This window comes from Periplaneta americana, chromosome 2 (genome assembly GCF_040183065.1).
Source record: "Periplaneta americana isolate PAMFEO1 chromosome 2, P.americana_PAMFEO1_priV1, whole genome shotgun sequence".
Taxonomy (NCBI): Eukaryota; Metazoa; Arthropoda; class Insecta; order Blattodea; family Blattidae; genus Periplaneta; species Periplaneta americana.
In genome coordinates, this window is record NC_091118.1 from 112279339 (window position 1) to 112303355 (window position 24017).

Genomic DNA, 24017 nt, shown 5'->3' on the forward strand with positions numbered 1-24017 from the left:
CAGAATCGGGTTACAATACGTTTGAAAGTATACACTAGTTTATTTTTGCACATAGTTTCCAGTCACATTGAGACACTTGTTGTAGCATTTGATGAGCTTTGAAATTCTGCTATCGTAGAATTCGGCCGCCTGTGACTGAAGCCAATCTACGACGCTGGTTTTCAACTCTTCGTCATCGTCAAAGCGCTTCGAGCCAAGCCACGTCTTCATGAGCATGAAGAAATGGTAATCGCTAGGTGCCAAATCTCGGCTATAGGGAGGATGATCCATTACTTCCCAGTTGAACTCTTGCAGTTTGGTCGCAGTACGACACGCTGTATGCAGCTGGGTGTTGTCATACAGGAAAATCACCCCAGAGCTCAACATGCCACGACGTTAGTTTTGAATGGCCCTTTTCAAGTTTGTTAGTGTGTTACAGTAACGCTCAGCATTAATTGTGGCATTCCTCTCCAAGAACTCCACTAGCAAAATTCCTTTTCTGTCCCAGAAGACAGTTGCCATGAGTTTCCTCGTGGAAAGTGTTTGACAACACTTTGTGGGTTTTCTCGGGGTGTGAGTACGGCTCCACTGCATTGATTGAAGCTTTGTTTCTGCATTCACATACCGCACCCAAGTCTCATCTCCTGTCACAATCTGATCAAGAAAAGCATCACCTTCTCTTTCGTAACGCTCAAGAAAGGACAGTGCTGGTCCCATCTGCTGAGCCTTTTGTTCCTCAGAAAGGAGTTCAGGCACCCATCTGGCAGAAAGTTTCCGGTAGCCCAAATCTTCGGTAATCACTTTGTACAGAAGAGTACAACTAATCTGTGGAAAATCCTCACTAAGCTCCGACACGGTGAACCTGCAGTTTGCTCTAACCCTTTCGTCAACCAAACAAATTGGGCTATTACGTGTGACTTGTGTCTTCTATTTTATCCAACCAAGAACGACAGATCTGTAAAACTCTTAAACAGCACTTAGTATAATGTTAAATGAAATCTTGAAACTTGTAAAAATATTGTTGCCCTCTATAAATTAAGGACGAAAATTTTAAATCAAACAGTACTGGTAACGAAGACGTCAAAATTCGGACCATTACTGTTGGATAGTACAGTTGTAAATAAATCATCACAGTAGTATAAATGGGAAGCTTTGCTAACTTTGAAAGGTGTCTGAACTTTTATTTTAGTTGGGAGTAAGCTTACAAGATTGTGTAAAACTTGCGGAAATCTGTGCCTGGAAACACAATATGAAAGCTGAAGCTTGGGGCATCATTTTTAGGGTTCCCAGAAACATCAGAAAAAAATACAGGACACTCAGCACTGATTAAAAAAATTAATTATTATGTTGTACCGAAGTACATATGATATTTCCATCCTTCCAGTAGATTAAAACAAAACAATTTTAAATACTATTATTGAATATAAAGTACTTAAAGAATAAATCAAGAAAATGTATTGAAAATATGTGTACTCCTTACAAAATAGGTTCACCTGAGAATCACTGTTATTTATAAATCAGTGAATTATACAATACTTTTCTGAACAATGGATTTCTTGTAACAATTGTTTGTTCTGAAGCATTAAGTTAAGAAATACAACGATCTTCACTGTATAATGATTTCACAATGCATTTTATTTTTACAGATGCAGAATTGTCAGTTCCTATGATATAACCTCCAACCAGGTGGACGAGGGACTTTTCTTTCAGGGTTAACATACCTTAGCTGAGTGGACTCTGTTTTAAGGTGGCAGGTCCTCGTCTTCACCCATCTTCTCTCAGGGTAGGATTTGATAATAGTGTTGACAATTTTCAGCTATGGCATTTCTTGGGATTTAATGTCTACTCCTGCTGAACATCAGAGCCATCCCTTAGATCACATTACTTATTCATACACCCACCTTTTTCAACTAGGCTTGGGATCATTCATGGCAGAATTACCACATGTCTCAGAGTACACTTTATAGAAATGTATTTGGATATATGTATTATGTATGTTTGTTTTAAAGTTAAGTCTTCTATCCCCTAGGTATTTTAGCGACTAATAGTAAACTTTCGTGAAAATGGCTGTGGTGTACAATACCCCTCAGAGGCAATTAACATTGAGTGCTGAGCTTCGGAATGTTATCAACGAGCACCACATCTTTACTACCAGGACAAGGATGAAAGGTGATATAATGCAACAAAATTCTTACATCACTTCTTATAGTGTAAAAACACCTGCAAAACAATAACTTATATGGTACTTAAATATGATACTGTTCAGAACTTTATCCATGTAGGACCAATTAAATCATTGTTTTCGTGACATCATGAAAGTTCCTGAGAAAGTTTCCATTCAAGTAGGCCTATGTAGATACTAAGGGAAGTATTTTAACAACAGGCGAAGTAGAGACCATTCATAGTCTGAAAGATGATGTAACAATAATAGGTCTAATGGTGGAATGAGAGCATAGAAAACTGACGTTCCTAGAGGATACTTGCCATAACCTACATTCATGTTATCTCACAGCATATGACACTGATTGAACCCTACTGTATTACCAAAACTTCTGTGCCTTTGACCTAGAAAATCGAGCACTAGTGCAGTACCTACCAGCTGCGACATGGGAGTGCCAACTTACTTGGAACTGGAGTATGATTCTCATGATTGCATCAGTTACTGTGTTGCCAAGTCTGATAAAATCATCATTTAAGGATGGTAAAAACTATGTTATGTCGACCACTATTCGAGAATAGGTGACAACACTGGAGACATCGGAGAGAAATTGAACAAGCTGATAAGGACGAGTTGGGACTTATTGTTAGTGAAAGGTCAGCCAGATGATGTCAGTCGATCTACAGTAGTTGTTCTCATATTTTCTGCATCGTCAGAAGTTTTGGCACATCAGTAGCTCTGATGATGAGAGGCATCAACTGCTGAATTGTTATAAGACCACATTTATGTATCTGTACTTTCATTATTATGTATATTCACTGTCCATGGGATTTATACAAATTTTAAGATTTATTTATTTATTTACATATTTATTACCTTAAATGTTCGAGTTTCAAATATTTATAACACTCATGCTAAAAAAAATGTATGTCCACCACATAATAAAACAGGGAATGATGGTGGTGGTAATTACAGTAATGTTGGTAGTAAACTAGGCCTAGTACATTATAAGAGTGCATGAAAAGTGTATAGACTAGATCATAAATTTGTATGAGATTCAGGTACGTGCAAATATATCCTAAAACCAACGGTAAGTATTGACAGCACTGATTCTGTTCTATTTCTGAAACATTTTAACTTTCTGCATATATACATACACAAGGTGTTCCAGATTAACAGAGTTAAAATGAACTCTTAGATGGATACTTTAATAAATATGCAGAACGTTTTTAAGCAGCTTAATTTTCAAAATATTTTACAAAAACTCATAACTATACTGTTTTCGCTGTAAGAAAAATCCTAATGTAAACATAAGTACGTTGCTGCCATGCCCATGATTGGCTCCCAGTCGAAACACTCACATGATGCAGGAAAATATAGTTCGTATTTCGAAACTACAATCTTGTATTATTTGAAAATAAAACATTGAATTCTAGTTGTTAAATACGATTAAACATTTAACTTTACTCATATGTAAAACACTATGTAAAAGAAAAGCTACTTTTATATTTTGTTATGTACTATGAACGCGGATGAATACCACAGCAATACTGAGGTAGTCTGTTCTTGTAACAAGCTGGCGTCACTTAAGCTCGTAGTTGTTCATGTAAGCACGTGGTACTGAAGTATGGCTTCTGCACCCTCAACTGCCCATTGTGAAGACATAAGACTTAAAAATAATTTAATTGCAGTAATTATAAAGTTGTTGTTTTCTAATGCCAGGCGTTTGACAATAAAGTCATTTGACCTCTTGCACTCCAATATTTTTCAAAGATATTATCATGGCCAGCCACTGAAGCACAGATTTGTAATTATAAAGTAAATGTTTCCTAAGCAAATGAATGCAGAGTATTGAGGTTAGGCCTACTTGACGAGTAATGGGAAATGTTCAACATGAAACAGAATGTACAACAGTAGGCCGGAACACATACTGAGAATCTATGGTGCCAAACATTGGCCAGTGAAGCCTCACTTCAGTCACGTGCTACTGTTTACATTAGGATTTTTCTTACAGCGAAAAGATTATAGACCTGGAATTTATACGAGGATGAATTGTAAAGTTAGTTCTGGTTTCGTCTGTTATGTGCAGGAGTGGCGGTAGCAGCCTCCTCTTTGTTCCGCTATGTAGTTTAGTTCAGTATGCTTCTGGCAGTATCATAGATTGCATTCGACTATTTCTCTCACCAAGACAGGCATTTAAAATATGTGCAGTAATTGAAGCTCCTGCTAAGTGTGAGGTACATGCAGTAATACAGTTTCTGTAGGCAAAACAATTAATGGCAGCTGCAGTTCATTGCAAAATTATTGCAATGCATGAGAACATTATGAGTGACAGTATTGTTCGATGTTTGTGTCGTGAATTCTGAGATGGGCCCACTAACATCCATGATGAATGAAGTGGCCTACTATCTATTGTAAACGATGAACTTGTTGCAAAAGTGGATGATGTGGTCAAATAAACTCTCTGTTTCACAATTTCGGAACTCTGAGCACTTTCTGCAAATCAGTCAGACTGTTCTATACGGAGTGGTGACATAAAGATTAGACTGTCGCAAGTTTTGTGCTTGGTAGGTACCGAAAGTTTTGCCTGGAGCCGAGAAAAACCACGAGGATGGAAGCAGCACTGACATTCCTTCAGCACTACGAGAGTGAAGGTGACTGGTTTCTCGACCAGATTGTTATAGGAGATGAGACATAAGTTCCGTATGTGAATTTTGAAACACAGGACAGTCAATGGCATGGATCACACCAACTTGCCTACGAAACCACAAACATGTCTCCAAACATTTTCAACCAAGAAGCTCATGGCAACTGTCTTTTGGGACAAGAAAGGTGTCTTGTTAGTGGATTTCATGGAATGAGGCACAACAATAAACTCTGGTGTTGGTGTGTATTGTCAGACACTAACCAAACTGAGGAGAGCAATTCAGAACAAAACGACGAGGCATGAGTTCTGGGGTTGTTTCTTTCCATGACAATGCTTGGCCACATACTGCTGCACGAACTCAAACCCTCCTGTGACAGTTCCAATGGGAGGTGTTCCATCATCCACTGTATAGTCCTGACTTGGCTCCGAGCAACTACCACCTGGTTTCCAAACATTAAGAAATCACTTGGATCTCAACAAGAAGAGCATTTTTTATTTTAGTAGCTTATTTTACGACGCTTTATCAACAGCTTCGGTTATTTAGTGTCTGAATGAGATGGTAATAATGCCGGTGAAATGAGTCCGGGTTCAACACCGAAAGTTACCCAGCATTTGCTCATATTGGGTTGAGGGAAAACCCCGGAAAACCTCAACCAGGTAACTTGTGTATGTGTGCGTGCATGAGCACGCGCTTTTTTTCCATAGTTGCTATATAAAAACTACCTTTATTTAAAGGTCACCAAAGTCATTCAAAAGACTCAGATGGACATTTGTGAAATGCAAACTATGGCATTGTACAGAAGCAGAGATTTAATAAAAGGTTTGTACAGACTGTGGAACGATAATGTTTTTGAACGGATGATAGACCCTACTGAATGTTATCTCAGGTCGGCATATGCATAGGTCGCGAGGTTACCTTCCCCTAGCCCCGCTTCTCTGCTCTCAGAACTAGCTACTAAAGGTCGCCTATCATTATCTTCTAATATTGCATATAGAACACATAGGAAGATATCAGAATCTTTGAGTTCAGATCACAGAGCAGGAATTGCTAACGTTAAATCATACCCAAAGATAGACGAAGTACGAGCAAAAAAGTCTTGGGATTTGGAGAATGGTAATTGCGAAGGATATACAAGAGAGCTAGAGGAAAAATTACCTTAGGAAATTGAAATAAGCCTAGATTCATTGGATAGCATCAATTCTAATATTTATAAAATTTTGATTGAAACAGCAAAGAAATTCATTCCAAGAGGAAAAGTGAAAACATACATAGCTTTTTGGACAAAAGAGTAGGAAAAATTAAAAAATAACCGAGTAGAAACTGGGAGAAAAGCTGAAACTAATAAAGATAAAGCAAGTATTTTATATTGGAAACATACAGCTGCAGTTTTGAAGAGAAACTTAATTAATACTAAAAGAAATGCATGCAATAATTTTGTAGAACATTTAGATTATAGAAAAGATAGTACTAAAATTTATAAATGTATATAAAAAACACAAAGAGAAAATAAACCAAAGCAACCCATAATACATCGAAATATAAAAATAACATGATTTAAAAATTGCATCCATTTTCAACACCAATTTTACATTGAATAAAATACCAAGACATTACAGAAAAGAACAGAAGCTTATGAAAAATGGATTAAGGAAACAAAAACAAAATGAGCATCCCCATTTAGCCTCAACAGAAAGAATTTTCTACGAACCTTTCAGCCAATTTGAACTTAACTAAGCAATCAATAAAATGAATAACAATAAAGCCTCTGGTCCTGACAAAACCTTGCCTGAATTCATAAAACACCTAGGTATTAAAGTTAAAGCTACACTACTAAATTTTTACAACTATGTCTGGAAACCATCAATCCCAGCAGATTGGAAAAAAACTGTCATTATCAGCAGATGATATCACTAATTATAGACCCATATCGTTAACCAACCATTTAGCGAAAATTATGGAGAGAATGATATCGACAAGACCCAACTGGTTCTTAGAAACCTATAGTCTATTATCACCATCCCAAACAGGGTTTAGAAGAAATCATTCAACCAACGAACAAGTAATATTGCTGAGTCAAGACATCAAGGAGGCATTTAACAATAAAGAAGGTACACTGGCAGTGTTTCTGGATTTAAAGTCAGCATACGATAATGTGTGGAGATGTAACTTATTCAAGAAACTCCATGAAATGGGTATTAGTGGTAACATGTTGCGCTGGAGCTCTGAATTTTAAACCAAAGATATTGTGCTACAAGTTATGGCACAGCAACCTCCAGATGCAAACCTAGGCTTACCTCAAGGTGCTGTGCTCAGTACAACACTATTCAATATATACTTACAGTATTTTAATGATCTTCCACAACAAGTAGAAAAAGTTGGAGTGAAAACAGCTCTCTTTGCGGATGATCTAATTATATGGTCCTCACAAAAAACAAAGAAAACAGAAAAATTGAAGACAAAAAAAATCCAGGCAGCGCTAGAAGAACTTAAAAACTGATGTAAAAATAATCTCATGAATGTAAATGTAACAAAAACCAATTTTCAGTTGTTTTCCCTAAGAAAAACACCAGTTGAAATTACTCTGCATTATGGAGACACTAAACTGGAAAGAACAGAGAATGCAAAATATTTAGGAGTATACTTTGACAAAAAACTGACTTGGAAAAATCACATAAAGTATATAACTGAGAAAACAACTGACAGATTTAAACTTTTGAAAAGGCTTGCAGGTACAAAGTGGGGTAGCGCAAGAACATAAATTACAATATTTATATCAAACCAATTCTAAAATACTATGGAGAAATATTGACATCTTCTAATACAAACAAAGAATTACTTGAACACACTCAAAATCAAGCATTGTGTTTGATAACTGGTACAGTCAAAACTACACCGATTGCAGCATTACAAGCCATCACCTCTAACAAACCCATTATGCTAGAATTAGAAACTCAAGTTCTGTTAACTTATGAAAAGTTAACAAGACTCCAAAATTCTGATAGATGGAACAAATACCAAAATTCCAAGTGTACATTGTAAACTCAAAATGGATTCATACAAGAAGCAATAAAATTAAAAGAAATTCTAAGAATTTCCAACAGAAAGAAAATCTGCTGAATAGTAACAACCCATAATTTGTATCCTGTTTTGTTATTATTGGTGATATAAGTGTAAGTAAATTATCTGAATCAACATTGGACATTCTTGTAAAATTTGTAAATATATACATATATCCGTCATCATAATTCAATTAATTTATCAAAGCTGTTTGGTGTGCCATTACATTGGTCATTTGTCTTCTCCACCATTTTCTTTGTCGCAGTTTGTCCTTCAGATTACAATCTAGAATGAAATAAACTGCAGCAGAAATTTTTGAAACTGACATTTCTTGACAAATGAACTTGTGCTTTTGTGTAAACAAGTCATGCCACATGTTGAACAGTGTAACCCTGCCTTAACACTTCCTACCATTAATGCTGCCTCACAATAAGAAGATAATTGGTTGGCTTTCATACGAAAGACTGAAGGCAAGTGAATAGAGGAGACTGCATCATTTGTGTCTCTCTCAATCTCCCCCTCAACAAGTTTATGATTTGAGGTTTTTTTTTTTTAACAACAGTCGTGTTGTGAAGTTTGATGCTATATCTTATGTAACAAAACTCTGAAGGAAGCCATTATTCACTCTGACATCGTATATGCTTACTTTCTGGATAAATTGACTCGTAAATATTATGTAAAGAATATCTGCTGTTAGAGTTTGAGCAAAAACTAATAAAATAATGCAGAATTTACTTTTGGTGTAAAGAATGTTGAAAGCATGTATGTAGGTGAAAATCTTGAAATCGATTTTATGCATCATTACAAAATTATTTCTCTATACATTGTACAGTACAACAGGACTAAATGAGATGTGATTGAATACAGATAGGTACCACAAAGGCTGGTGTTTACTATATATATATATATATCTTTTTTTACTTTTTCAGTATTAACAGCATTAGATGATATCAACAAGAACTCTATTGAAGAGAAAGAAAAATCTTTAAGGTATCAAACTATTCAGGAAATACTGACGTCAGAAGTGAGTTACTTGCATCAGCTGGAAGTCATAATGAAGGTAAGATTCCAGATTCACAATCATAACAACATAAAAACCCGCACGTTTCTTTTCCCTTCATATTTCATTGATTCATATACTGGCTTCATTTTGGCAGCCTGTGGTTTATTTGCAAGCTGGCTGTCAGTGAGAATGCCAAATAAGGAGGGGGGGGGGGGACATATACTGTACATAATGTTCGAAATGTGTCAATGTACACCAATATCTCGTCTTGATCCCACTTTCTGCTTATGAATTTTATACCAGCATTTGTTATTCATGAAAATGCAATTTATGTAGATATATTCTGGGGGTAAGGGAGCTGGAATTGTATTGCGAATGGGAAATGACTTCATTCCCAAATAGATGAGCATTGGACAACTAATCTATAAGTAGTAAGTAAAGTTATAAATGCTTAATTGGAGTTTAATCAAAATCAGATATTGCACCTTCATTAAGTGTGCTGAGCATTGTGTTATGTTTTCATCATTTATGTTCCTTATGAGCCTACCTCAACTTTCACTTATTATCTGGTTTGCCATCCACGTTGGTAAATCATAAAGAGGGAGGAGGACCATCCCCTCCTGCCTTCTACTTGCGGTCCTTGCTTGAAAAGAGGAAAACGCCCCCCCCCCCCCCAGGCAGAACACATGCTACTTGAAATGACCGGCTACTTTCTCCCCGCCAATATTGCATCACTGCAGTGTCAGCCTCAGATCGAGTGGGTTCCATTTCTACTCCTGATGGGGAGCTTATGGAAGCCTTCTGTCTGTCTCTCCCTCTCCCCCTTCGACCTGTGACGTGACTAGTCACGTGAGGGGCTGAACTGCGACTGGCCTTATAAAAAGTTGTAGGGAAGGCTTCTTAGTGGAGAAGCACCCCAGTTTTCAAGCCACTCACATCTCACCTTTCCTTCTTTTCCTCGACTCTTCACCTCTGTAGCATTCCTAACTTCAACTCCCCACACTCACCCCGGCTTGCTCAACCCTAGTCCTTCCTTCAAGTCTGCCTGGGTAGCATAGTCGGTATAGGCTGGCCTTCTGTGCTCCAGATTGCGGATTCGATCCCAGCCCAGGTCGATGGATTTAAGTGTGCTTAAATGCAATGGCCTCCTGCGAGACAAAATTCCGACACACTGGTGACTCAGATATAACCTCGGCAATTGTGAGTGTCGTTAAATAAACCATAATTTAAAAATTTTCCTTCCTTCAAGCCCTCCCCTCCCCCTTCAATGATCGGAATCGCAGGCCAATTCTGCGAGCTCAGTAAGTGAAGATACCTAGTTTTCGACGGATGTCGTTAGTATTGGTAACACTTCCCCACCCCCTTAGCGGTCGGAGTCGCTGGCCAAGTTTGCGAGCTCGATAGCAGCTGAAGGTAGGGCCATGTGGTGTCTGAATAGCTCCTGGTAGTCGAGAACCACCCCAACCTGTTTCCTGCCTCACAATTCTCCTTCTCGCTTTAATTGCCCTTTGTCGAGCAAGTTTCGTTTCACCTCTTTCCAGACACTCCCGTTACTACTCACTTCATATATCTCCCATCCTAGCCTCGTCACATCTTCAACTAGCTTCAATCAGAGTCATAGGACCAAGAATTTCAATACTCGAGAATTTCTCGACAGCACTCCCGTTTCCCCTGCTCATGACCCAGTGGAGGAACTAATTATTGAAATTAATACCTGTATCTGGAACCAGAGTTTTTCCTTTCTACATCGTCACATCATCCCCCCTCCACAAGCTTCGGCCACTTTGTCCTGTCACTCCCGTGTCCTCTCTCTACACCTGTGACCACAGCAAGCAGAAGGACATTAACAGAGACCAGTGCATGACAATTTCATGTAAATGTTTTGTTTGGTACCAATTTTAAAAATGTTTAATTGTTGGTACATTCAGTATTACTGTATTTCATTGCATAATGGTCGCACCCTTATTTATAGACAAACCGATCAGGTCTTAAAAATTTCACAGCATATTCGTTGCATGGCTATCTCTGTTTATTACAATCAAGAATTATTAAAAAATAATGTGCTACCACTGCAACACAAAGTACCTTTATGTTCAAGGTCGAATGTGCGAGAAACAGTAGTGGCAGCTGACGAAAGTGAATGGAGATGCGAGGTGTTAGCACCAAGCCAATAGCCATAAATGCCTTCAGTTCAGTACAATTGTTGGTTCTGAATGGTAGTTGTTTACAAGTGTTCATATACTTTTTTTTAGGCTTATACCAATCATCTTTCCGCAAACTGGTCCCGCAGTCAGATAATATTGACTTCAATGCATCAGATGTACTGGTACATGTGATTCAACAATAGTGTGAATATTTTCAGTCAATAAATATGTGATTTTAATTCAATAACACACAGCAATTTTTATTCTTTAAGGTATTATTTACGTTTCAGTTTCAGTGTCTCACACTAATACCGGTTCCTCTCCTTCCCTTTTCCTTTCTCTTCTGCTATGAATCGTGCAACTTGGCCCTTCTTGCTCGCACACTCCCTGTTACGTGGAAGCTGATGTGACCAATCATTACCATTTTAATTTATTCTTCACATAATGATCGCACCATATATTTTCACGCCAAAAAAAAATAATAAAAAAACAAATTCAACTATTATGCAGTGAAATACGGTATGTTATCTAAATGATGCAAAGGTCTAGTCTGGTTATGAGGCAATAATATTATTATTCTTTGTGTCATTCGCAGTTTCCGTAGATGTTCCACTTTTCTTCTTTTTGTGGGTCTGAAATTAAATAAATTCGGAAATCTATGTGGCTCCATCCTTGAAATATGTTCATTCTAGTTGGTTCTATATTTTCCTGTTATAGAAATTAAACTTTGAAGATGAAATTCTTTAATATATTCCTGTTGATTATTGTTATTATCAAGGCCTGGATTTAAATGCACTATAAAGTAGTATTGCTACTAAGTATATATTTCTTTGGTGCGTGATAAAAAGGGCATAAGCATAAATTGTAGGTTTTCAGTAGAACAAGAGTTAAGTTTGAAATGAGGGCGAATATGATTATATTGCGCTGAAAATCTGATGCTCTTCATCATTATCCAGTTCTCCAGTGTGAAAAGCCGACACTATGTCAGTTTGCTAAGAGTGCACCAAATTAGAATACTTACATACGTGTTCTGCCCATGGACAGGTCTTTCACTGCAAACCCAGCATTCTCCAATCTTTCCTATTTTCTACCTTCCTCTTAGTCTCCGCATATGATCCATATAATTATCTTAATGTCGTCTATCATCTGATATCTTCTTCTGCCCCAAACTCTTCTCCTGCTAACCATTCCTTCCATTGCATCCTTCAGTAGGCAGTGTCTTCTCAGCCAGTGACCCAACCAATTCCTTTTTCTCTTTCTGATCAGTTTCAGCATCCTTTCTTCGCCCACTCTTTCCAACACAGCTTCATTTCTTATTTTATCTGTCCACTTCACATGCTCCATTCTTCTTCATGTACATTTCAAATGCTTCTATTCGTTTCTCTTCACTTCATCGTAATGTCCATGTTTCTGCCTCATACAATGCCATACTCCACACAAAGCACTTCACTAGTCTCTTCCTTAGTTCTTTTTCCAGAGGTCCGCAGAAGGTGCTCCTTTTTCAGTTAAAAGCTTTCTTTGTCATTGTTATCCTCCTTTTGACTTCCCAAATTAGAATTTAGGTTAATATAAATAAAGAAAGTATATTGATAAATATATTTACTATATATGTATTATAACTGCTGAATTGAATCGCATTTTTTTTAGAAAGGAACAAGGTCAAAATTTGTCATTTTTATTTTTACTGATGAAATGATTAATACTTCCAAGACGCAAAGATTAGCAAACAAAGGAATTTAGTCAAACCTTTCCCTGTGTCTCTAATATAAAATTCATGTTTATATTATAGCATTGGTTGGTATTTATTCATGAAGTAAGTTCTTTTGCTCTCCTGAAAAGTAGAACATTTTGACTTAATTCCTTTCTAAAAATGCGATCCAATTGTATTGAATAATAACCTCTGTGGAATCTATGTAAGGTACCAATGAAGCAAGATCATGGTGTGGTCTTGATCTATCTAGGCTGTTGTACCTAAGAAGAAAAAGAAGAAGAAATCTGTGCAATAAAAATAAATCATATTAAAGTGTTTCTATATTCCTTTCAGTTTTTCATGGAGCCATTGAAGAAGAAGACCTTCATCTCCCATTCTACATACATGACATTATTCGGACACATTGAAAGTCTTTATAACGTCAATGGTGAACTGCTGAATGAGCTAAAGTTAAATCCTGAACATGTTGCAGCTTCATTCTTGAAGCTGGCACCATTCTTCAAGCTGTACTCTGTGTATGCTTATGATTACAAAGAGGCAATGGCTGTTCTTCAGGTAAAACAGTTTTAGTAGTTCAGTGATCTGGGAAGTTAACTCTTCATATACCATATTTGCTGGCGTGTAAGACGATCATGTGACTAATGGATTGTAACATTGCAAGCCAGTTCTTTGCATTGACTTCTATGGTACTATGAGTAATCATTTGATCACGATCACTCGCTCACTAATATTAGGTGACTGAGGCGAGTGAAGTTCTGCACCAGGAGCATCATTTGCACTGATAATGGACGAATGTCACCATCTCGCGTTACAGTCAGCTGAGGAAAACAACTGAAGCACTAAACATCTTGCATGTGCGTCCATAAGCATAGCCATTACGGAAAATTGACCCAATATTATGGTAATTTAATTTTTTTCTTATATTATCGTATATTCTAAAGTCTGATATAATTTACTACATTCACGAAGTGTCAAAATAATTAACCCTAGAGTAGATGCGTGAAGTCACTTGTCACTCAGTGAATTTTAGTCTATTGCTAGTGGTTCTATTTTGGTGTAACACATTCGTCATTCTTATTAGCTGCTTATTAGATACTATAATGTGGTATCATCCAGAGGCTATGTTCAATCTTTGTGCATTGTAAAAGCGACCTGCAAATTGAACTGGGGGGACAGCAATCGCCCATGCACCTATTAGAATAACAAAGATATACATATAATATCAACTTTATGACCAATATATAGGCCTATGCTATGACAATAGATACATTTCTTTTTACCGTCTTATATATTTTCCAGAGATTTTATTACAGTTTTAACAAATAAATATCAGATACTAAGCGACGAAAACTTGAGAAGAGCAAAGATCCGAATGTGTGGCATGACTGGGTCAATGAAACAACAGACGGAAAAAGATTACGTTTATGATAAAAGAGATAATGAAGAAAATAACGTAAGAAAGCAATCATAACTCATTATCAGAGTATGACCTGTCTGAGATCAAGCAGTGACAGATGATAACTTTGATGACAGAGAGAATTGCATAGGAAAAGGTAGAGTCTGGGCTTGAATTTCTGGATGCGTACACTTAAGCACACTTTGGTCCTTTGTGTGCCCTATATATGCGACAATTGTAAGTCCAACAGGTGGGCTGGATTACATCGTGAATCCGATGCTGATAGGTGGGTCATCCTGCCTCATCTCCAGATAGAGTTAAGTCCCGTCCTAGATCATATATACTAACAGATAGCTCTTTTATATAGGCTTTAGGGTTTGCAGTCGAGGCCGGCTTGATGTAGGTCAATAATCGTCAACAGATGGCACAATGACCAACACCATCACGAGACACGAACTCTAAATCGATTATTTCTTGCTTACGAGATAATCTCGGTATGTACTGTCGACAACTGATGACCATGGATAAATATTATTGGCCTATATGACCTTGGAAACTTGGCAAGTTCGGAACGAGGGAGCTAAATATAGTTGTCACGTGGGCGAAGCGAAGAGATAAGATAAAGTACGCCTTTGTATTGAATAGAATGCAATACAATCTCTCGGCGCAAAGCCAATGTACCTATATAGAATATAGAATATGTAGACCATGTTATAAAGTTATCGGTCGGCTAAATTATGATTCGTTATCTCTTCTGTTTTTATATATTTGTCGTGAATATTATTTATATTATCAACTGAGTGTATAACATAATTTATCCGTTAATTGATATTTTACTAAGATAAATCCAAAGAACAATGGGAAATAAGGGACCAAACACTGAAAAATAAATAAAATAAGAGAATTTGACGTTCATAATTATAATGTTGTCGGAGTTTCGTTATACTTTACTTTGAATTATTTTAACTTGCACCACAAAAACGTATGAAAATTAATGTTAACATTACCTATTTAGTTATGATAGTAGTATATTGGAAAATTTGTGCATATAGCCTGATTACAATATATAAGTAATACTATCCTAACCTAAGCAATAGTAGTCTTGTTTATTTCATACATGTTCGTATAATTATACAAAAACAAGAATAATCTAGTATGCAGCCTGTGATGTCTCGTTTACAGTATTATATAATATACATATTACGATATTTACTAGGTACTTTAACAATATATAGTTAATAATATTATAAAATATACAGGCCTAATCCATTACCAAGAAATACCCCTTCCCTCACATTTTCAATACTGTTTACCTCAAAAGGCCTTCAAACCTTAAAAACTATTAGACACTGGATTAAAATAGTCATGTTGATGTAGGCCTACAACATTACATTTTTTTGTCACTACTCCTGATCCCATTCTAACAGTTTCAGGTTTTGTAATTTGTAACAATACTAACAATACTGATGGGTCATTCCATAGTGACACACATAACATTTTCGAAGTAACTATGATCTTCACAGGATATTTAATTAAATACTTAAGCGTTTATGAAAGAGACATCACTGTCTTTTAACGTAAGCATTCCAAAATATAAACAGAAAATCTTAATGAAAAGGAATAATTAATCATGTAAAAAATATGAAATATTATATGGTGTGACGAACATTTTCTTGCCACTTAATTTATTACCAAAATGGAAAATGTTCATATTATTGTTCCAAATGACATAAATACTTGTTTTCCAAAGAATTAAGACACTTGTGTAGTACATGTAACTGCTGACATACTTTAATAAAAATAACAGTGCCATTAACAAATAAAATATTACGAATTATATTGTGACACACGAACATTTCTGCCAAGTTGATTACTATTTTTTTCAGATGCATATCGAGATTTATACACAGTGCCTACAGTTCTTATTATACAAAGCAACACTTGATTACACTAAAATACACATTCAGATTTAAAATGTTCTTGGTTATTTACAACCATATGTGGTGATATCTCCTGTGTAATATCATGTGATGAATACACCAATATAGGCTATCTACTTTTCCTCCCATTTGTAGTACTTTCCTTTCTTGAACATCACGGAAACTTTAAATTCACCACCACAAGCTTTTGTAACTTCCTCTGCTTATCTGACGTCTTTTTTTTAAATTGATTATTTAACGATGTTGTATCAACTACTAGGTTATTTAGCCTCGATGGGATTGGTGATAGTGAAATGATATTTGGCGAGATGAGGTTGAGGATTCGCCATAGATTACATGACATTCGCCTTACAATTGGGGAAAACCTCTGAAAAAACCTCAACCAGGTAACTTGCCCCAATCAGGATTTGAACCCGGGCCCACTCATTTCACAGTCAGATGTGCCTACCATTACTCCACAGCAGTGGACCGAACATGGGTTATGTACATTAATTCTTTTGACTTTCGGTTAGCTTTCTTAAGAATACGCATAAAGAAATGTAGTGTTTTCCAGGCTATCCTTGTAATATTAGTGACTTATTTCAACCAGTTTGTTACTAAAATATATACAGTACCTAAGTGTTTACTTGTGGCACTGGTGATCCATTTAATTGGTATATCAGACGAATTTAATTTTGTGTTTTACAGAAGGATACATATTGATTTACTCTTGCTCGTCTACAGAGGCCTAATTCGTGAAGGATGATGATGATGATGATTTTAATTTTATTTGTTGTAGTCCAGTTTTCAATAACATCAAGCTAGTTTTGCAAGGCGGTGATATAAGATTTATCACTAATTTTTTCTATATATTATACAGTCATCCACGAATAACCTTGCCTGAGAAGTGGCATTTCTATTCAAATCCTACAATAATTTTCAGTAAATATTTTGCACCGAGAAGCTATTATACATTTAATTTTACTTCTGAGACCAGTGAAATATATGCCAATTTTATTAGAAAGGTGCATGTATAATTATCCAATAGCATGATGTTATCTGCAACAAAAACTAAAGGGCATGAAAGAAAAGAAGAAAACATTAATGCTGTGGTTCTTAGAGTTCCATTAGAGTTACACGTTCATTGTCCACTGAAAGTTATATTTCTCTATTGAAGTGTAAAAGAGAAACTCTCATAAATTATGTCAGAAACAAAGAGAAAGGCACCACCCAAATATGTGGGATAATTAATTTAATAATGTTATTACCGGGACTTGAAAAAAGCAATCATATGTAATGGGTGGGGAAAAAAATACTTTTTAATCGCGCTTCTATAGTTCGACAATGCAGACTATTCAGAGTTTTGCCTGACAGGTGAGCTACCATAAATTTCTTTAAGTCCTAGTTATTATTGAAGCCAAATGTGTGTCTATTGTCAAGAGTTCATTTTATTTATACTTGTTAAGACATCATTCATAGACTAGTTACCGCTTTCAGTTTTGATACTACATACATTGAAATTAATCTATTATTATTCGTCCTATTTATACATTTATATTGAATGATTCGGTCTACCTTCATAACACATCTCATCAACAATACTCGATAAAGTTGAATTAGCTTCCATGCTGCGTTGTATTTATTTTGTCATGTTCCTATAGCAGGAATATTAAATAGGAATTCCTTAAAACAGATTTATATTCACTCCTATGCCTTTATATAGAATACCAGTACATATACTGTATTTCTTAAGATTTGGTTACTTTATAAACAGTATGTTAGTGTAATAACTCTTTTTTTCATATTTAATAATTCTGGCATGTGTCAATAAATATGCTTGAGACCTCTGTCTCTCTGAATTACTCTTTACTAACTGGAAACATATTCCAAATTTATATTTTAAAAAAGTATTAAAATATCCTCACAATTTAGAGCATAACAATTCCCGAAATAATCATCCTACATTAAATTATTAAGATAAAAATGATTCAATCTATCGCTTGTAACAATACCTTTATGGTCCTAATAAATTAAGAAATAATTTACATCCAACAGATTTATTTTAAAATGGCCTGCAGTTATTATTTTGAATTTTATTGTACCTTAATAAATTGAGTTAAGGTACAATAAAATTTCATCAAGTTTCAAACAAAGTAATTCCATCTTTCCAACAGGGGGACAATAAATACTTAAAGTAATGCTAAACTCGAAAAACTTATTGATGCAACTTAATTTCATATTCTATACCACTAGCACCAAAAAAAAAAGTATCCTATTGTTCATACTGATTCAAGATGAATAGTTTCTTAGTGTTTGTCCATTCCACTTTTTTTATTGTCCTTCCCATTTCTATTTCTCTCATTTTTAGTAGGTACTTCACATGTAGTATATGTTTTATTTTAATACATATAATGACCATGAAGATAAAATGGATTTGAGGGAGGTGGGGTATGATGATAGAGACTGGATTAATCTTGCACAGGATAGGGACCGATGGCGGGCTTATGTGAGGGCGGCAATGAACCTTCGGGTTCCTTAAAAGCCATTTGTAAGTAAGTAAGTAAGTAATGACCATGAAGATATTTGGATATGTCTTACAAAATTCTTGCTGAAGACCATTGTGGTAATATTCTGCCGCATCTGTAGTTTGTACATTTCGAAATTTTCGTGCTTCAGCCCAGAATTCAGGCGAGGGGAGGGGAGGTTGATGTGCCAATGTAGTTTTCCAGAATATAATAATATTCAAAACATTCTCTAATAGGAGGGGCCTCTGATATTAGCTCTGCAAAAAATCTGATACCGGTACTTCTGTTGCTGGTAAATAAGAAAGAACGAAATATAAAAATTTTTAACCACTTTCGAATTTCAGGTGCTTTGTGTCTCAGCTGCTGGTTTGATATACTGTTTGTTTCCTTTAATTTTCCAGAGCAAAAACTGTCCTAAGCGAAATTTACACTCTGTAATTTTAACACTGGGAACATTTATTTTAGCAGCATTGTGTGATGCTATTTCATAATATAACAAGAGCTTTGAAATGATTAACTGCTAACTACTTACCTGGGTGAAGCGGTTCCTGTGATTTCTGAAGTGAAAACCGTTCAATTTATAAGGAATTTTTTTGTGGAGATGCAGTTGATTGTATAGTAGGATTTTTCAAAGGATCCCCAGTCGGTCTCTTTTGCTGCTAGAAGAACTTGGCCGCACGGTCCACCCCGGTCATTAAGGGACGCGTGCGGAAATTTCTAGGCGCGCAGTTGTCACATTTTACATTGACTTCGCCACGTGGGTATGAAACAATCGTATATTTATTTCTATACAACAAATTGTACTTTAATTCAATCAATCACGAATTAATGAATAGTTAATTTTGAGTTACTGTGTGCATAAATCCGTTATAGAATCATTGTACGGTCAACTTCTTCAAACTAATATATTTTCATACTTAGACTACATCAATAATAATAATAATAATAATAATAATAATAATAATAATAATAACAACACCGAAAGAATATTGTCAATTTGTGTTTCGTGTCTAAATTCGCAGCGACATTTTTCTTCTCTTATCTCTATTTGTAGTCACTCTCTCCTTAATGAATCACAAATCTCTCTTGGTTACTGTCCCTGTCGTGCTTCATATATAATTCCCTTCCGTTTTAATTGCATGTTGAACACAGGAGGACCGATTGTTGCAGCTCCATCACGCAGAAGTTAACACACTAGACTCAAGTCGGGATAATATTGTTTTTCCTAACATTAGACTTCAGTTGATGCCATATCATTTCCCAAGGTCGACCTGGCGCAGTTGGTATAGCACTGATCTTCTATGCCCGAGGTTGCGGGTTCGATCCCGGGCTAGGTTGATGGCGTTTGTGTTCTTAAATGCGACAGGCTCATGTTAGTAGATTTACTGGCATGTAAAAGAACTCCTGCGGGATAAAATTCCGGCACACCGGCGACTCTGATATAACCTTGGCAGTTGCGAGCGTCGTTAAATAAAACATAACATTTAACATTCCCAAAGGATTTAGAACACAGTGGTACGGAGGAAATCGTAACACAACGTGTCCGTGGCTGGGAGCTCCTCCACTGCATGTTTCTTACTGCATGGCTGATTTGATAGCCTGCAACATAACTCCCTTGATGGGTATGGGGTTGGGTAGGGTTATATTATTGTCCTAATAAAGTTAATTATGTCTTTAAAATTGCTGTTCATCTATCATTGCTATCTTGGGATTGTAAACAACTAAGTAATTTACAATATACTCCACGAAATAATAATAATAATAATAATAATAATAATAATAATAATAATAATAAAATTACAGAAGACTTTCAAACAGCGAACAAAAACGCTTGTGAATTGTTTGAACATATTAAGAAAGACTGCAGTAAGTTTTAGCATTCAGGGGAGAATTGGCAACATTTATGTTTGCCTCAGAAAGCGGAAACAGAGATTGCCCCATCCCCCAAGTGGGTAGAAAAGGTTGGGGGGACTGTCGTACTTCAAAAGACAACCGCTCAGCGTGCGGTAGCCTCTGTCTTTAACTGGGGATGCATAGAGCGAGCCTACTATATATGCAAGGTGTGAAAGTGCCTAAACTAACTGACCCCAGTGCTGTCATGGAGGCCACACGAGGCCATATATCGTATGGAACCTACAATTTTTTTTAATTAATCGTATGGGGAAATGAAAATTTTGTCTGTAAGGAGCCATACGGCATATGGTGCCTAAGTTTTGTACGTGGAGATCTATACAGATATACAGATCTTAGATCATCTCTTCCTGTTCCTACTGTACCTATTTTGTTTGATGTTCATAAACAAAAATTATCCACCTCTTCAGCACTGGAATCCAGAATTATATAAAATAATGGTTGAAAAACAAGAAATGCTGCAAATATACGCTCCAAGATTCATCGAGACAAGTGTGCATCTATGGTGGTGCTACATGGTGCATTCTTTAAATCAAACTTGTACAATTAAATTGTAAAGCAAAACAATTTATTTACTTCTTCTTTAATATTAAAAAAAAAAAATAATTAAATGGCAATTGGAGAGATAGAGAGAGGAGAGTAAAATATATTTCAAGGAAGAAAACAAGGGGTGGGGTGTATGGCCAAGAAAAAAATTACCATGACAGCACTGACCAAACCTAACCTGTTACAGACTCATGTATGCAAGGTGAATAAGTGGAGTATGAAGGAAACTACCTCAGCGCTAGTTTAACTCTTATAGATGAACTATATAAAGAATTTCAAGTGTCAATATTGTCTCAAAGGTTTCTGTGTAACAAACTTCATTTAGAAATGCCCATCTGCGATTATGTTAACTGTAGAAGAAGGAAGAAATATTGTCGTCATATGAAGTTACTCAAATTTCCAATTAAGGACAAGGGAAGGCTACAAAAATTATTTTTGATTTCACCCTTATAAATTGAACGATTTTCACTTCAGAAATCACCGTAACTACCTCAGCACTAGTTTCAGTAATTTAAGGACCAGTATAAAGTAAATTTGATTAAAGTGAGAAAGAAATTCGTAAGGGAGGCGGTCAGGAGGGATTGAGGTTGTCTACTAATTCGTTACAAACAACTATTATAGGCTATTTCATTTGACTAACGATGATTTGTAGAGAGCAAAATACCTACAGTAGGGTAAAGAATCTAAATCAGTACGTTTATGAGAACGGATATAAAAGTGTCAGGAAAATAACAGAATTACCGTATATTGCAATTAACTCTGCATTGGCAGAGAAACCGCACAGGGTATCGTAAATCTGTTGAAAATTAGAAAATTGTGTAAAAAATGCATTCAGAGCGAATTTTCCAGCCTGATAATATCTCGCCCACGTTATGGACATAATTCAATACCGTAAGACTGATATGAAACGAATACTAGAACAATTTGTTAACCAAAGACGATGTTCAGTAGTTATTTAACAACATACAGAGCAAATAAAAACACAAACGCATATTCTAGCAATAGTTCAGATGAAAAGAAAATGATTAGTACGACCGCTTATTTGTAAAAAGAACACTGCCAGCTGTGTAGCCTACATGAAGCAATATATCAGGTCTACGTTATGAACACGTTGAATTTAATGTGGACGAGAAATGTACAGTTATTATTTATCTGCTTCAATATCGCATCATATAATACACCTGTAAAATGAAAACGTGTAGGGGGAGGGAGTTGTAATTCTTCCCCTTTCGGATAAATTTCAGAAGAGGGATACCTGCTTTTCCTTCATATTCAAAAATTGTAATCTTGGTCACACAAAATAAATTAGTGCCTTTTCGTGAGCATCATGATGTGCATTCAACAAACGCAGACAAATCTGCTCTTTTTAGTATTTTGTGATAGTTGTTGCTAGGGAGGTATTGTATACTGAAAATTAAAAACAATTAGATATCGTACATCAAATGATGACAGATTATATATTGAACGCAAACAACATTATATCAGCCATGTACCAAAATGTCATCTATGTGTGTTGATGAATTTGGGTAAAACAAGCTTCTGTATGCTACAATTTAGCGACACATCAAAGTCTTATTGTAACATAACCTCACATTACAATGAGAAAGAAATTTGGAGGTGGCATGACGTAAAAAAGTCATCCCACAGTCGTATTACTCTATGTACTGTTCAGGTACTCTGCCATCTAGTGTTTGTTATTGCAAGCTCATTTCTCGACACTAGCGACGCATAGCGTCCGTTATTTTCCAGTTGCGTCTAAATTTAATATAAGCTTGGTCAATCTGTTTTATATATGATCTAGGGTCCCATTCAGCAGATGACTAGCCTGATAAGTTCCAGAGCCCCAAGCCCTTCTGCCATTGTCGGCTGACAGGTGGGCCATCCTGCCTCAGCCTCTGATAAAGTGAGGTCCAATTTCGCAGACGAGTAGCCTGATATGCCCCAGGGGTTCGGAGCTCCAAACCCTTCATGATCAACACATTCTGGTGAATTGTCCTGCCTCAGCCCCTGATAGAGCCAGGTCCTATCGGCACACAAGTAGCCTAATAAGCCCCAAAGGCCAGAGCTCCAAGTCCTTTCTATATCAGCATCTTCTATTTAAAACATTGTTATTTTTCTTTTGGAGTGTTGTCATGGGATAACATCTCCACTCATGTCATATTCCTTTATAATATTTACTTATTGTCTATTGTAGACAGATTGTAAATGTGGCATAAGTGTTATTAAAAAAAAATTATATCAGCATCAAAAACCTGTACTACCCCCAAGGTTTCACCCCAGCTTATTACTATTGCAGATGATAGACGAAATAAGAGAGAGGTGGAGAGTGTTGGTAAATTGATAGAGGGAAATGGGAGTCCCCAAGAAAAACATTCTGAACCACAAATTTCATCACACTTGGCCGGGAATCGAACCCCATCTGCCTGAATGGAAGACCAGAGTGCTAGTACTTCAGCCAGAGATGCAGCTAAAGGATAGTGTCACTGTGTGGTGTGAATCAAGACCGCAAACAAACGTTCGAACACGGGTACACATTACATGGTGGAAGCAATATAACTGTGCAGATATATAGGGGATAATAGAATACATTAAAATAAATATAAAACCTATTATACGTTTTGTAATTATGTGCATGGTTAATTAGAAAATTAGGCTGAAGTCTGCGTAATTTGGCAACAGGGCATCACCAACTCACAAAGGCTACGAATACCACACTAGGGTTACTAGACTTCCCAACGACACAAAATGACTGTATGTGTAAGCCTTTATATTTAATTTGCAAGAAAACTGTCCAAAATCGAAATGGTATGGATAGTACTTATCGAGTGAAACAGTGTTAATATTTAGGGGAAAATTATTATTATTATTATTATTATTATTATTATTATTTTATTTCTTGAGAAAAGTATTCATTTGGGACCAATATGGTATTAGAGTTACTTAATTATTGGAGACAGACAATTTATTAACGAAGTGCGAACTGCAGACAAAGCATGCGGGAAAAAGCTGCAGTTTACAAG

At 36.1% G+C, this 24017-nt stretch overlaps 1 protein-coding gene across 4 annotated transcripts in view; it reads left to right on the plus strand.

Moving 5' to 3' along the window:
• Positions 1-24017, plus strand: part of LOC138694514 (rho guanine nucleotide exchange factor 39-like) — a 54680-nt gene that overhangs the window by 2616 nt on the left and 28047 nt on the right. For all 4 annotated transcript variants that reach the window (XM_069818304.1, XM_069818305.1, XM_069818307.1 and 1 more), the window contains exons 2-5: positions 1626-1762; positions 2009-2148; positions 8772-8902; positions 13034-13255. In XM_069818304.1, coding sequence (XP_069674405.1) covers positions 2043-2148; positions 8772-8902; positions 13034-13255 — 459 coding nt within the window. In that variant the 5' untranslated portion in view covers positions 1626-1762; positions 2009-2042. The remainder of the gene's footprint in view (positions 1-1625; positions 1763-2008; positions 2149-8771; positions 8903-13033; positions 13256-24017) is intronic.